We start from the raw sequence: 15713 nt of genomic DNA on the forward strand, positions 1-15713 counted from the left end.
TATTGTAAGTAATCAAAAACATCTACTAAAATATTTTACAACCATATTTATTGGTTTAACCGCAGATCTTGATCGAGTATGAAAATTATATCTAATTCGTTTATAAACTACATATATACTCCACCAAAAAGAATTAATGTGTGAAATGGTTATGAATAGTTATGCAGCATCACAAATTTAATACAATTATCAAAATCTATTACTAATAATTAATTAAAAAATTACACAAATACGATTACAAAGAAAAAAACATATATGATAATTAAATTTGTTTAAAAAAATGTAAAACAAAAATATATCTGCCCATTTAAAAACGGATCATAATCACAACAATACTATTAAAACAGGAACATCACCTATTGATATATGTATGGTAACTATTTTAATACAATTATTAAAACATCTTACTAATCATTTAAAAGTAATATAATATAAAACACAAATATAATTAAAAATACAAATATAAAATTTAAATTTCTAGAAAAATGTAAAACAAAAAATAAACCCGCCCTTTTAAGGGCAGGTCAAAATCTAATAAACACATTAAAAGCTTGAAGCAGCATTTGTCAAAAAAAAGAAGAAGCTTGAAGCAGCATTATACACCACAAAAAATGAACTCAACTTCTTAGGTAAGGAGGCGGCTGGGCCAGATGCATGATGAATATTTTAAAACAGATAGAGAAACAGAAGACGTGAGTATAATAGTATTAAACCAAAACCTTTTCAAAAAAGGTATAATATTAAAAAATTCAATATATTGATTTCCTTTAAGTCAAATTATTTTGCAAAAAATGATCATGAGATCTCTACATTTTATTGTCAAAAAAATATAGATATTATTTACTCTAATCATCAATATTTCAGTTCATTTTCACTGAACGCTTCACATAAAAATGGGTTATATTTAGAGAACAAAATGAAGATATTCTTATCACTCTAATCTGATTATATACATATATATATGTTTGGTCCAACAATATACACAATGGTTCGAAACAACTTCGTCCATCCCCAACAATATACACAATGATTTATACTTTATGCAATGTTTCTTGGAAATTGCTGCCCTTTTTCAAAAAAATATGTTTTTTGGAAATTTAATGGTAATTTCATTACCGTTAAGTGTTACCTAAGTGTGTCTCTTCCTCCAACTAAAACTATAAATTCATAGCTCCTTTTGTCTAACTCGCACACTCAAAAAAGGTTCATTTAAAAGAAAAAAATATTTTTTTTTTGTAAACTGGCATTAGAAAAGAAAAAGAATATAAGATGAACAAAATCTTGAAAAAAATATCGTGCTTTAAGACAAAAGTTAAATCTTCATTGCGACTACTCGAATCAAAGTCATCACTCTCTTCTTCATCTTCTTCCTCTTTCACTCCTCAGAGATACGACGTCTTTCTAAGCTTCAGAGGCCCAGATACTCGCAAGAACCTCGTCAGTTTTCTCTACAAGGAGCTAGTGGAGAAAGAGATTCGAACTTTCAAAGACGACAAGGAGTTGGAGAGAGGCCGTCAGATTTCACCGGAGCTTCTCCAAGCCATCAAAGGGTCAGAAATCGCCGTCGTGGTTGTCTCTAAGACTTACTCAGCTTCCAAATGGTGTCTTGAAGAGCTCGTGAAGATCTTGAGACTCGAGAAGAAGGGTTTGATCAAAGTGCTGCCTATTTTCTACGAGGTTGATCCTTCTGACGTGAGGAGACAGATCGGAGCAGTCGCAAAACACTTCAAGAAACACGAGAAGAGAGAAAGCAGAGAGAAGGTCGAAACGTGGAGGGAGGCGTTGACTTATTTGGCTGATATCTCTGGTGAATGTTCAAAGAACTGGTAAGATATGTTTCCATTTTTGATGGTTCTTCTTCTTGATTGAGTACTTGATTACTCTGTTTTGCTCTGTTTTTACTCTGTTTTGCTCTGTTTTTTACTCTGTTTGCTTTGTTGTTTACTCTGTTTTTTCAGGGAAGATGACTCAAAGATGGTCGATGGAATCACGGAAAGAATATCAAAGATGTTGTTCTCCGTAACATCAAAAAATGCTAACAACCTAATTGGTATCGTCGAACACATGAACGAGCTGTATCCACGGTTGGATCTAAACTCAAACGAAGGTGTTCGAGTCATTGGGATATGGGGAAGAGGAAGCATGGGAAGATCAGCACTCGCGAGACACGTTTGCGAAAACATCTCTCATAACTTTGAAGCTCATTGCTTTCTCGAAGACGTGAGGAGGATATCACAACATTGCCGCAAATCTCATATACGAGAAGAGCTTCTTTCAAAGATGCAAGGAGATGGGTTGAACATAAAGAGCTCTCATAGGTGTCTTAAGGCGATTAAAGCAAGGCTCAAGAACAAGAAGGTTCTGCTTGTAGCTAACGACGTGGACAAGATCGAACAGTTAGAAGCGCTTGGTGAGGACTTCAGCTGGTTTGGTCCAGGGAGCAGAGTCGTCATAACCACACAAGATAGACAATTGCTTAGTTCATGGGGTGTGAAGAGTGTCTATGAAGTTGAGTTCTTGAAATGCTACGAAGTTCGAAAGCTCTTTAGGTCAGAAGCATTCAAACAGAGAGAGGATCATGTTGGTTTGGAGCAGTCTACATATCAACACATGAACTTTCTTGGTATTAATTTCTTTTTGAAATGTTTGGTGGCTTTGTTATGGGACAGAGGTCAGCTTAGGGACAGACTAAGTTCAATAATATATGGTCGTTAGTTATTAAGAAGAAAAAGCCAAAGCCTGTATATATACAAAGTGTAGATTCAGGTCAAATAATTTGTTTTTGTTGTTGTTTATACTTTTTTTTAATACTATTGTTTAGATTCATGAATATTAAATTGATGTGTTTGTTTGTTCTTAAATTGACTTAGTCCTCTTAATAATAGTAAAGCTATTCTTTTGAATATGGTTTTACCAGTTGTATAATGTATGTAATATTGTTCCTTTTGTAAGGAATAAAAATACAGTATTTTTTTTTGTTTATGTCTTCTTTCTGTAAACCTAAAGAAGATTAAATCAAAGATTGTGTAGTAATTACTTGGTGGAAATTTTGAATAAAGCTGGATAAACCCATCCGCCCCCCCCCCCCCTAATTAATATAAATATGAATGAATTGGATTACTTCGGAAAATTAAATCGGATCGATCGTAAGATCAACATCATTACGTATAAAAATCACTTAAATTTCTTTAAATAGAATATTAATATTAGTGAACTAATTAAATTATTTTATAAATATCAACCAATAAAAAGACATTTGGATATAAAACTTTCACTTTGATTATAAAAAAATATATATAAAACTTTCACAAGTTTCTAAAATACTTTCAATTTTTGTTTTAATCTCACTCTCTCTTCTCTTTTAATATCTTCTTTATTAATCTCCTCTAAAGCTTTTTGGTAAACCTGCTCTAATAAAATGTTTGATAGTAACCGGCCTAATTAACGCCTAGACCATTTAACCAAGATCTAAGGCTTATTAAATTTAGTTACCTTTTTAATATTTTTGTAACTTGTATCTTGAAAGTTGAAACAATTTATAAAGTATGAGGAATATCCACTTAATAAAATCCATGCTCTTGAATAAATGTTAATGAAACATGAACTGATCCAAAACAATGACCGGACACTTAACTATTTTACGTGTACTAACCACTTGACTAATGACTTGTTTTGTACGAGTAATAAAATTTCCGACTTGTACTTGATTTATTAAAAACAAATATTTGCTATTTCAGAGTACTTGATCAAAAATGAATTACTTGTAAGTTATTTATCTTGCTCTATTAATTACTATTTACGCATACTTATGAATTTATTTACGAGTACTTATAAACTATTTACGAGTTTTTTAGAATATTAAAAAACTACTTAATAAACAATACTCTATTAGAAATAAACATGAAAGTTTGTTTTACTTAGTCTACTTAAAATAACATGTAAATTACTTTAAAAGAAAATATTTGTTTATATTATAGAGAAGACAAGTAAAAAAATGTATTCTCTAAACAAGTAACAAATAATAACAAATCATATAACTAAATTTTTAATATTTGTTACTATGTAATCAAAGATTGTGTAGTAATTACTTGGTGGAAATTTTAAATAAAGCTGGATAAACCCATACGCTCCCCCCCCCCATATTATATAAATATGAATGAATTGGATTACTTTGGAAAATTAAATCGGATCGATCCTAAGATCAACACCATCACGTATAAAAATCACTTAAATTTCTTTACATAGAATATTAAAATTAGTGAACTAATTAAATTATTTTATAAATATCACCAATAAAAAAACATTTGGATATAAAACTTTCACTTTGATTATCAAAAAAAATAATATAAAACTTTCACGAGTTTCTAAAATACTTTCAATTTTTGGTTTAATCTCACTATCTCTTCTCTTTTAATATCTTCTTTATTAATCTCCTCAAAAGCTTTTCAGTAAACCTGCTCTAATAAAATGTTTGATAGTAACCGGCCTAATTAACGCCTAATAGTAACCGGCCTAATTAACGCCTAGACCATTTAACCAAGATCTAAGGCTTATTAAATTTAGTTACCTTTTTAATATTTTTGTAACTTGTATCTTGAAAGTGGAAACCTTTTTTTAAAGTATGAGGAATATCCACTTAATAAAATCCATGCTCTTGAATAAATGTTAATGAAACATGAACTGATCTAAAACAATGACCGGACACTTAACTATTTTGCGTGTACTAACCACTTGACTAATGATTTGTTTTGTACGAGTAATAAAATTTCCAACTTGTACTTGATTTGTTAAAAACAAATATTTGCTATTTCGAGTACTTAATCAAAAATGAATTGCTTGTAAATTATTTATCTTGCTCTATTAATTACTATTTACGCATACTTATGAATTTATTTACGAGTACTTATAAACTATTTACGAGTTTTTTTAGAATATTTAAAAACTACTTAATAAATATACTCTATTAGAAATAAACATGAAAGTTTGTTTTATTTAGTCTACTTAAAATAAAATGTGAATTACTTTAAAACAAAATATTTGTTTATATTATAGAGAAGACAAGTAAAAAATGTATTCTCTAAACAAGTAACAAGTAATAACAAATCATATAACTAAATTTTTAATATTTGTTACTATGTAATACTTGATTAGATGACGACAAGTATTTAAAACTCAAAATTGATATGAAATAAGTAACAAGTATAAGAAGAATAATGAATACTTATGTCAAATCCTAAATGTAAGTAAAAGAAAAAATAAATATGACAAGTAATTAATAGATCATATAATAACTAGCAAGTAATAGGAAAAATAACGAGACGTAACAAATCAAGTACTAAAAATAATAATGATATTTGATACTTAATTTGGTCTTGCAAGTAATAAAAATTGTTGATTTGTTACTTGCCTTGACAACACCGAATACTTGAATTTTTAAGGTGGATACAAGTCAAGTAGCGATTTTAAGGCGAGTAATGAGTAATTATGTCATCCCTAAACTTTATCAACCAAATGGGAGAAAATGTTAATTATGTCCTAATTCGAACACATTTATTTTAAAGGAAACCGATAAAATAGAATATTCCATCCGTTTCAAATTAATCCACGTTTTAGAAAAGATATTGTTTCAAAAATGTATTTTTGTATTTTTAATGCAAATTTTAATAGATAATAATGATAAATTGTAGATTTTAAGAAAATTTATTGTATTTACTAAATTTTAATTGATTGAAAGTTATTGAAAAAAATAATTACAAAATATATATATTGAATATTAAGATTTAATGTGTTTTATTGATAACTGTGAAAAATCCAAAACATGGATTAATTTGAAGCAGAGGAGTATCTGGTTCTATTTTATATGTCTACTAGTAATTAATTCCTCTGATTAGTTTTGTGGTTATGGTTTAATCTCATCCCGGATAGGTGTGGCAGCAGTTACACGTCACAATACCATTAATATTCCCATTTCGATTAAATTTCTGATTTTCTCATCATCTTCTTGGAAAAGAAAAGGAATTATGCATCGTTACAAAATAAACAACGTGCTATTTGTTATAACTGTTTATGATTGTATACCACTCCAATCTCTTGTGCACTATATCTCTAATGTGAAAAGAAATGTTAGTTATTAAATTATATCTGGGTTGCTTCTGTACACCTTCGTTTATCTATATTACTTTCTCAATAATCTTCAATAACTATTATAATGTCACCTATATGTCTTACTTGCACATAAAAAATGGATACAAAGTCGCACCATGTGAATTGAAACAAAAAACTAGGCACGTATTCTATACTGTAGTACAGTGTGAATCACTGTTCTTAATATCGGTTGCTTAAGTGCATAATGCATCTAGGCTGCCAAAGAAACCCAACGCCCGAGAAATACTTGGGTTCACCCCTAGAGTGAACTTTTAGGTTCATCCAACCAATAGGATTTTATTATTTCATATTCAGTATCTTTTTAAAAAAGAACAAAATATTGTCAAGTTTTATTATGTTTTTAAAATAAAAATAAATAGAAAATAATAGTAGTCTAATTTTTTTTTTATATTTAAAATACCGTCATCAAAACACTAAACCCTAAACTCTAAACCCTAAATCATAAACCTTAAATCCATGGTAAACCCTTGGATAAATCTTAAATCTTTGAATTTTTTTTTAAAAATATTTTTAACACAATCAGCAAAACACTAAACCCTAAACCCTAAATACTAAACTCTAAACCCTTGGATAAATCATAAACCTTTGGATAAATTCTAAACCGTAGGATTTCGAATTTATCCAAGCATTTTGGATTTACCAAGGGGTTTAGGGTTTACCCAGGGGTTTAGGGTTAAGGATTTAGGGTTTAGGGTTTAGTATTTGGCTGATGGTATTAAAAATATATTTTTCTAAAACGTATTTTTGTTTGCAACTAATATTAATTTTATTAATTTTTATTTTTTAGTTTAAAAAATATTAATATAATTTGACAATATTTTGTTTCCTTTTTTAAAAGATACTGAATATGAAATAACGAAATCCTATTGGTTGGGTGAACCTAAAGGTTCACTATAGGGGTGAACCCAATAATTTCTCTATTTCTAATGGTTTTCTTCTATTTTTTCTTTCAAGAAAATAATTTTGAGAGTGATTAATTGTAGATGTAAATGTTTTAGAAAGCTAAAATTTAGTTCAAGCCACATATATGCCAACTAATCAAACTTAAAAAAAAATCACAGCCAATTTTTTTTAGAAATTAAAAATGGTTGTAAAAAGCTTTATTTCCAAAAAAAAAGTTAGTATTTCACAAAGCTACAACAAAAGAAGTTATAAAAATAAATCTACAAATTAAATTCTACGGCCAAAAATATAAAATTATATTCCGTTCCATTCACCTCTTTTATAATGGAGTTGAATTCTATTTCAATGATATTCTATTTTATAGTGAAAAATAGAATGACAGAAAAATAAAATAAATATATTAATCTATTTACAGAGCAAACTTATATTTTACTCTGTTATACAATAAGAACATATCGCTCCGAAAGGAAGTTTTTTTTTTGTTTTTTTAACGTCTGATTAATTATGCTATTGCAATACTAAGAAGTATTACATAGATAATTATACAGCTGGTATTTTAACAATATATGAGAAAACACGTCTGACTGCATCATTCTGAATCGTCCTATGAGATCTATGTTCGATAATATGACATGCACTTTGTAGAAGATTTTTTGTAATATTTTTTCTATAATCTTTATAATTTATGTTTTATAAGGTTTGAACTTCAGATCTTCTGGTATAAAAATATTAATGAATTCTTAATCAAATTACTAGATGAAGGGCTTCCACCTCCGAACGGAAGTCTATGATTTACTGAAATCTTCTTAGGTGACTTTTATCGTATTAGAAACACTATATTACAAACGAATTAAAAACATTAGAGAATATTAGACTATCTTCAATCCACCTATATTTTTATCTCTATATTTTTCTCTAAAAAAAAATCTCTATTATAGAAATGAATTTACTCCAAATTTACTCCAATATATACCTCTATAATAGAGTTCCTCTATTTATAAAGTAAAATATAAAGATATGCTATTTCTACCTCTAAATATAAAAACAAAAAGTAACATTCTTCTATATTTTCTTTTAAAATAGAAAAACTATATTATAGAGATATACATTGAAATATATTTACCTCTATAATAAAAATTTCAGTTTTAGAGGAAAATATAAAAGCATACATTGTAACTTTCTTTTTTTTTTTTTGAACACCACTAACTTTTATTTTCTATCGAACTATTTTACTTTGTTATGAATACATATATTTCGTGGTAGACGTAGAAAGACACCGTAACCCTAGCTGAAATATAAATATTACGGAATTTAAATGTAGTTCATTCCGATTTTTATAGTTTGAAAAGATTCCACAAAATTGACTCAGAATAAACAAAGTTCTTTTTCAAAGATATATATTTATTCACACGTTTTTATGAACAATAGTTGTCAAAAAGATCATATAACAACACTTATAAACTAATAAATGTAGTCCAACCATTTGTATATTAGATATGGTATTTCCATCTTTATTTTAAAGATCTTAATTAAAAAATAGAGATAAAGTTGTTGTTCCAATGTGTTTTCTCGTGAAAACGTGCTATTTTCCCATGAGAAATATGGCATCTTCCCATATGTCTCCTAGATTATGATCTCATCCTAGATGTTTCCGAAACAAAAATTTGAAACCTATTTCTCCATTAAATTATAACATAACACTTGTATCTCCTCGAAATAAAAGTTTGAAAGTCATAATCCCATAAAATTTAATTACTCGGTTTAAATCTATAAAATTGAACTATTTTTTGTTAATTAAACCAGTTTTAGATAAATAATGACCCGATTAAAATTCGATTATAGCAATCAAACCAGAAATTATATATTCTAATGTTTATAATTTCTGGTTTGATTGCTGTAATCGGATCTTAATTGGGTCGTTATTAGTCTAAAACTGGTTTAAGTTTATAGGTTTAAAACGAATAATTAAATGTTATGGGGTTATGGCTTTTGAACTTTTATTTCGGAGAGATATAAGAGTTATGCTATAGTTTTATGCAGTGGCGAACCCACTCAGCTGTATATGGTGTCATGTGAACCCACAAAAATCTCAAAATAATCCAAATTATAGTCTAAAAAGGAGAAAAATACTAATATATTGGTAAATCTTGGCTATTGAACCCACAAACCCTAAGATAGATACCTATATTAACCCATTCGATAATTTCTTGAACCCAGTAAAAATTCAGGCTGGGACCGCCACTGGTTTTATGGAGAAATAGGTTTCAAACTTTTATTTCGGAGACATTTGGAATGAAGTTATAATTTAGGAGACATATAAAAGGATATGATACTTCTCGTGGGGAAATAGCACGTTTTCCCTGTTTCCTCTCGGTTTGGTACGTAGGGCGAAGCTACGTTACAGATTAAGGGTGGAAGTGCACCCATAATATTTTAAAAATGTCCATTTATACAAGGACAATATAACTAAATTAGTCCAGTTGGTAAGAAATGCACCCAGTAATTATTTTGGCCGAGAGTTCGATGCACCCACTATCACAGTTTTCTACATACATATGTCTATATAATATACTAGTGATTGGCCGGCGTTACGCGCCAGAATTCGGATAAAAATTCAAATTGGTTGTTTAGATATTTTAATCCGTTTTGTTGAATGTTTCGAATTTAATTTTAATTTTACAAATTTACTGTCCCTGTTTTTAGAGTTTATCCAATTGGATTGTAATTTTAAAATTTCAAGAATGAAACTTTGTAGAGATTGAAAATGTGAATGTTGAAGCTACAATTATAGAGTTTAAAGTAATTATTTGTAGAGTTTAACTAAACAATGTTTTTCTATATCAATTGATTTATAGGATTGATTTTCCTATTTTATTAGATTTTTTGCTATAGCGTATTTTCTTAGATTTATAGGATAAATTTTCTTATACTATCAGGAGAAGCTTAAATTCCATTAATGAAAATCTGAAAGTAAAACATTTAAACTTCAGCTTAAATATAAAATGAAAACAAAATAACAATATCACGAACCTTATTTCTACACATTACCAAACCACAACACATAATCATCATCATGCAGTTCCATGACGGTAAAGCCTTAGAAAGTAACGGCGGTTACATACATATGTTCTATATATTACAGACTTTATTTGACTTTTAATTTATTTTACTTTTAACTTTATTTATGCATACGATGAGATAACATCATCAATAATCCACATATCTAGACTCGTCCAGCTGACTCGGCTGCTCCGCCGTGGTACCGTCCAGCTGACTCGGCTGCTCCGCCGTGGTACCGTCCAGCTCAAGGAAAGACTCCAAGCTTGATATCTGCTGCAAAAGATCGTAACCCGACTCAAACCCGTAACTCGGATTCTGAAATTCGTAACCACTCCCGAACCCAAAGCAACTCAACCGGCGAACTCGGGTGAGTCAACTCGCTCTGAGAGTGTACAGAGCTTCTTCGCAGGAGGCAGATCGTCTTATGTCAGCAGAAAAGGATGAAGGAGATCTGGAAGTTGAGCTTGGCTTTGTCGCCGCGGATATGCTTACCCGCCACGTCATAAGCCATGGCGGTTTCCTCTGCCCTGTTGAACATCCCGAGCCAGACTCTGGTGCCTTTACTGGATCTCGTATCTCTGGCGTCCATTTCCCCCATGGACGCTTGCGTATCCCTCCGTAAACGTTCTTCCTCCTCTTTTTCTCCGTAGGTGGCTCACTCTTCTTTTTCTCCACGGCCTCCGCTTTCAACGCCACTTCTATAGTTTAAAGGTGCAAAATTACATACCATTGTAACTAAATAATTATTTTAAAGAATCTCTAATCATCGTTAGTCATGCAAAAGAATCTTTAATTTAAATTACTTGACGTTTTGAGATTGGAAATTACTTGTTTTCAAATATGGGTAGAAGGTCTGATATTTATAGTTGGAGATTCAGGTGGTTTTAGTGGAAACGAAGAGGCAAATAGCAATTTTAAAGAAAGGGGTTGATTACTCAAAGGAAAAACTCAGAATTAATGCTGGATTAAAGTAGTTGTGAGACATTTAAACAAACCTTTCTAATTGTTACCGAGATTAGAATATACAAATTATAAAAAACAATAGTTTTTTATATATATAGTTTTTGAATAATATTGTTTTTGGTTAAAAAATATACACATTTTTAAATTAAAACTTGTACATTGAAACTTCTATAAATGAATAATGTTGGGACTACACCAAAACTATATAAAAAATTATAGAGGTTATTAATTTATCGATATAATAATTAAACCAAACATTCAATGTTGGGACTATAAAATTAGAATATTTATAAAAAAAATTAGTGTATAGAAAGAAAAGAGAGGAAAGAGAGGAAAAGAGAGGAAAGAAAGAAGCTGTGTTCTCTTCTCGACATGTGTCGTGATTTGGACATAGATTAGGTGACGTGGCTGACTGTGGAGAGTTTTATGTCAACTTTATTAATATAGATTTTATCATTTTTATGCACCCATCAAAAGTTTATCCTGGATGACAATCCCCTACTGATGTGGGCATCAAATCCACTGCTCATAAAGTAGACAAGACTTTCCATGTTTGGACTCGGACGAACCTAGACGACATTAAGCCTATGATTCGTTTTATTCAGCTGATTGTCCCCAAACAAAGACCACCACTTAAGCCTCCTTATCGGCTCCAAAAGATCAGTCCAAAGGTATTAAAGACGTGGTCAACACTCATTAATAAGCAGATTTCAATTCCTTGAGATCAGCCTTTTGACCAGCCATTTGATTATTTTCTTAATGGTGATTTATCCTAAAAATCATCCTTTCATTTATATCTTTTGATTCTGAAACCTTTGTCCAAGAGCTATATATAAAGCTCCTCTCATTTCATTGTAAAATCAGACTTGAGTATTGAATAAAAAGTGAGATTTTCTCTTGAGAGCTTTTATGCTTGTTCTTGTTATTTCTAAGTTATGTAAGAAGCTTTCTTAGGATACAAGTGTGGAACCTTTATCTTTGTGTGAGATTCACTTAGGTGCTGGTTCTTGATCTTATCTCAAAGCCTTTCACATCTTTGAGTGGCGATCTTCATTTCATTTAAGCCGTAGGTTTTGATTTCTTGTGAGAAAAGCTAGAGTGAGATTCTCAGCCTGTATCACCTACTCCTGATGTTCGAAATATTCATTCGTCGCTTAAAAACCTTGTATCTAGTCTTATATATTAGTTTTTTTTTATCTCAGTTTCATTCATCAGATGCTAACATCATAACAAAGCTCGTGAATTTTGAAGATCATATGCAAACAGATCAAACCAAACAACAAAAGTTTTTCTTTTTACTGAAATGAAAACACAGAACCGAATGAAAGTTGATTCGAGGTCTGGTAGATTATGTAAACTCATTACATAAGTAGAAAGTCATTTGATTACTAGAAACATAACTAAATCCATAATGATGAGTAATCCATCCATGTCCCTTTCTTCACAAAACTCACACCAAATGTTTCGCACGGATGATGTGGATCTTAACTGCGTAAACCAGATCTTTCTTACGCAAGAGCTCGCACACGACACGGTCTTGTTTCTTCAGTTTGTTCCTATCGCAGATCTTTCCCCATTTTTTGATGCACACACGATGGTCACTCCACTTGGCTGTTTTCGCCTCTAGTTTCCCCTTTGGGTCGATGTAAGAAATGTAGTCTTTAAACCTTAGGCAGTAGTCTTTCACCAGCTGTGCATGAACCAGCTTGTGTGTTCAAAGCAAAACAAACAAACGTCAAGTTATTACCCTATAAACCAATAATAATAGTGTTTTTGAAAGAGATAATCTATAGCTTTTTTACCAGCTCGTATTTCCTGTTCTTCACGCCTGTCTCAAAATGTATATTCGTTGGATCATCCAGATACACCTCAGGGTTTTCGATTATGGCCTTTACTGTAACCAAGCACAAAGGAGAAAACATGACTCAGTATATTAGTAAGTGATGAAAGTAAAAGCCAATAGTGTAAAATATACCTTTCTCCCTAGTCTTTTTCTCCTTTTTGACTCCTTCCACAGCACAAGAACTATCACCAACTTCAACCACATTTTTTATCACTTTGGACTTTCCTTGTGAACCTCAATAAGACCCAAAAAAAAAACAAGTTTTATATAAATATAAGCCGTTTACACAAAATGATCAAAGTGGTGAATGTATTTTTTACCCTTCTTCTTTGGACTTGTCACTTTTCGTTTGACATGAGTGGCTGTGTCTTCACTATCTGGAGCATAAGAACTGTCACTGCTGCTGGAGTCCTCTTCCAAATCCAAGCGACCAAACTCTTCAGCATAATCACTGTCAGAACTCTCCACAACTTTCTTTTTCTTCTTTCCTGGAAAAATCTCAATGTCTATTATATAAAGCAATCACAATAAACTCAACTCAAGCCATAGGTAACAATGAGCTAAACCTTTGTTCTTGGCCATGTTGGATTCAGAACCAGTGTCTGTCTCTTTGTCTTCACTGTTTAGAGAATGATCATCACTATCTTCTTTGCCATCAGATTCCTCCTTAATCACTTCCTCTTTCGACTTTCCTGTTCAAGAGAAGACAAAACATTTTGTTTTTTCCTTATATAATGAATGAAAAAAACGCTAACAATCTGTTCTTGTCAGACCTTTGTTCTTGCTTCTCAAGATTGTATTGGCCATTTCGAATTCAGAAGAACTGCCTGTGACTGTGTCTTTGATGTTGTTAAGAGAATAAACACTGTCTTCTTCTTCTTCATCATCAGAATCATCCACAGCTCCCACTTTTGCCTTTCCTGGAAAGAAAAAAAGCAGAGTAAAACTCAAAGACAGAACAGTAAGTCTAAATAAGAAAACCACATGAAAAGACTCTTTCATTAACAAATGCAAGAAGGAGTCGGCTAACCTTTGTCATTGCTTCTCTGAACTGTAATATTAGCCTTCTCAGATTCAGCACTAGTATCTTCTTCTGTGTCATCGCTGCTTAGAGCACAGATACTGTCTTCTTCTTCTTCTTCAGCGACTGCTCTAGCCTGTTTACATCCATCAAGGCCATAGATGCTGACCTCAAAAAGGTTGTCTCCGTTATACACGAAGGTCATAAAGTCTCCATCGACGAGATCATTATCCTTAACGAATTTGGGCCATCCTTGTTCGAAATACACTTCCTCTTCCTCTTGCTTCAGCGTCATGCCTACCTTCCAAACGCATCCACCAGTGCCTTGGAGAATCGCCGTCTTTGGAAGATGACGTGGAAGTTCATCATAGTAGGAGATGGGTATAAGCTGCACCCAAAAAAATGTGAAGCCCAAACTGTTAAGCCAAGACTCGTGAGATAAAGACAGAGTAAAACAAATCTGAGTTATGAAACTGACTTTCATGTAAAGGTAGAGACTTTAGGAGAAACACACAAAGGGTGCAAGCAAATATATTATGATATATCTGAGTAAAACAACTCTGTTCAAACATCTCTAGTGCAAATTTTACATAAATTTAAAACTGATTCACATGTAAAGCTAACATCTTTACCATTAAAAAAAACAGAGTAAAAGAAGCTAAAGAGGTGAAACAGAGCAAGAGGCTTTCAGCAAGTTTTAAGAAAGAGACCCAAAGCGATAAAAGCTAGAAAGTATATGTTGTTACCATAGAGTCTGAGCTAAAATGGGAGATGAAAACTTTGAAGAAACGAGGAAGACTATCATCATCAGCGGCAGACATTGCAAGAGAGGATGTTTGAACTCTGAGGGAATGGGAGAGTGAGAAAAAAGAAGAAAGGATTCATGAGGGTAAGTAAAATAGGGGACAGACAGAGGGATGAAGAGACAAAAACAAGTTTCAAAAGGAATCTCTTTGGGTCAAAAGAAAAGTACTACTTTCTATATCTTCTCGTCATTGATTCCCTTACTGTTATAACTGAAACGTACATCAACCTCTGCGACGCGATGAAAGGACGATTCAGCCTTGTGTTTGTGTTTGACTCTTGACTTAAGAGTACACAGAGGAATAGAGGACAGACTTTTAGACTCTAAAACGGTGAAAGTCTCATACATGTAACGTTAACATCAGCCAAACCCGGTTTAGTAATTAGTAGGATGCAAAACAACTGCAAAGTTAAGAACAATTCGGTTTCAATACCATCCGGTTTCATGGTGTCTTCAAAACCAAACCAATTAGATTTACAAAAGTTAATCACATTTAGTAATTAGATTTCTGAACATAAAAGTCTTCAAAACCGGAATACCATAAATTTACAATTGATTTTTCGGTTTAAATTGCTTTAGTTAAACCAAACCAATTAACTAATCGATTGGTCCATACCAAACCGAGAGAAAAGAACATGATAAATAGGGGTGAACACGGAGCGGATATCCGGAGTTTTAAGGATATCCGTGATCCGATGCATTTTATACTTTCAAAATTTTTAATAACTAAATAATTAATTTAGTGAATAAAGACATTATAAAACTTATATAGAGGTATTATATAATTTTATAAACATGTATACATACATATATATATATATCCGTTTTTAAAAATATTAGTATTTGTGATTTGCTTCGTCTTTGACGAATATTAGATTCTAGTATTTGTTTCGATTCGTTAAGTTACGGATATTCAGATTTTTCGGATCGACTCGAAATGAATAACGAATCAA

At 31.3% G+C, this 15713-nt stretch overlaps 2 protein-coding genes and 1 pseudogene across 2 annotated transcripts; 1 reads left to right on the plus strand and 2 right to left on the minus strand.

The window, feature by feature from the left end:
* The first annotated feature begins 1215 nt into the window (after positions 1-1215).
* On the plus strand, positions 1216-2845 carry LOC108825746 (disease resistance protein Roq1). Its single transcript, XM_018599096.2, has 2 exons — positions 1216-1826; positions 1959-2845. Exons 1-2 carry the CDS (start codon positions 1270-1272, stop codon positions 2713-2715), a joined length of 1314 nt encoding a protein of 437 aa, XP_018454598.2. The 5' UTR covers positions 1216-1269; the 3' UTR covers positions 2716-2845.
* A 7430-nt stretch (positions 2846-10275) lies between these two features.
* On the minus strand, positions 10276-11642 carry LOC108824565 (ethylene-responsive transcription factor RAP2-3-like; annotated as a pseudogene).
* A 718-nt stretch (positions 11643-12360) lies between these two features.
* LOC108826488 (B3 domain-containing protein At4g34400) lies at positions 12361-14854 on the minus strand. The gene is made up of 8 exons (XM_018599865.2): positions 14702-14854; positions 13965-14343; positions 13708-13854; positions 13501-13626; positions 13255-13422; positions 13067-13168; positions 12894-12985; positions 12361-12796 (listed from the first exon to the last, which is right to left on the minus strand). The coding sequence occupies exons 1-8, from the start codon at positions 14774-14776 to the stop codon at positions 12542-12544; spliced, it is 1344 nt and encodes a 447-aa protein (XP_018455367.2). The 5' UTR covers positions 14777-14854; the 3' UTR covers positions 12361-12541.
* Positions 14855-15713: the final 859 nt, after the last annotated feature.

Source organism: Raphanus sativus, chromosome 9, assembly GCF_000801105.2.
Source record: "Raphanus sativus cultivar WK10039 chromosome 9, ASM80110v3, whole genome shotgun sequence".
Lineage (NCBI taxonomy): Eukaryota > Viridiplantae > Streptophyta > Magnoliopsida > Brassicales > Brassicaceae > Raphanus > Raphanus sativus.

What these genes read in the sequence shown, in the direction of transcription:
- LOC108825746 (XM_018599096.2), top strand. Translation starts at nt 1,270, where the DNA reads ATGAACAAAATCTTGAAAAAAATATCGTGCTTTAAGACAAAAGTTAAA. An exon ending in GGTGAATGTTCAAAGAACTG is followed by an intron (nt 1,827 to 1,958) that starts GTAAGATATGTT and finishes CTGTTTTTTCAG; the next exon opens with GGAAGATGACTCAAAGATGG.
- LOC108826488 (XM_018599865.2), bottom strand. Translation starts at nt 14,776, where the DNA reads ATGTCTGCCGCTGATGATGATAGTCTTCCTCGTTTCTTCAAAGTTTTC. An exon ending in CTTGAGAAGCAAGAACAAAG is followed by an intron (nt 13,627 to 13,707) that starts GTCTGACAAGAA and finishes TCTCTTGAACAG; the next exon opens with GAAAGTCGAAAGAGGAAGTG. An exon ending in CAACATGGCCAAGAACAAAG is followed by an intron (nt 13,423 to 13,500) that starts GTTTAGCTCATT and finishes AGATTTTTCCAG; the next exon opens with GAAAGAAGAAAAAGAAAGTT.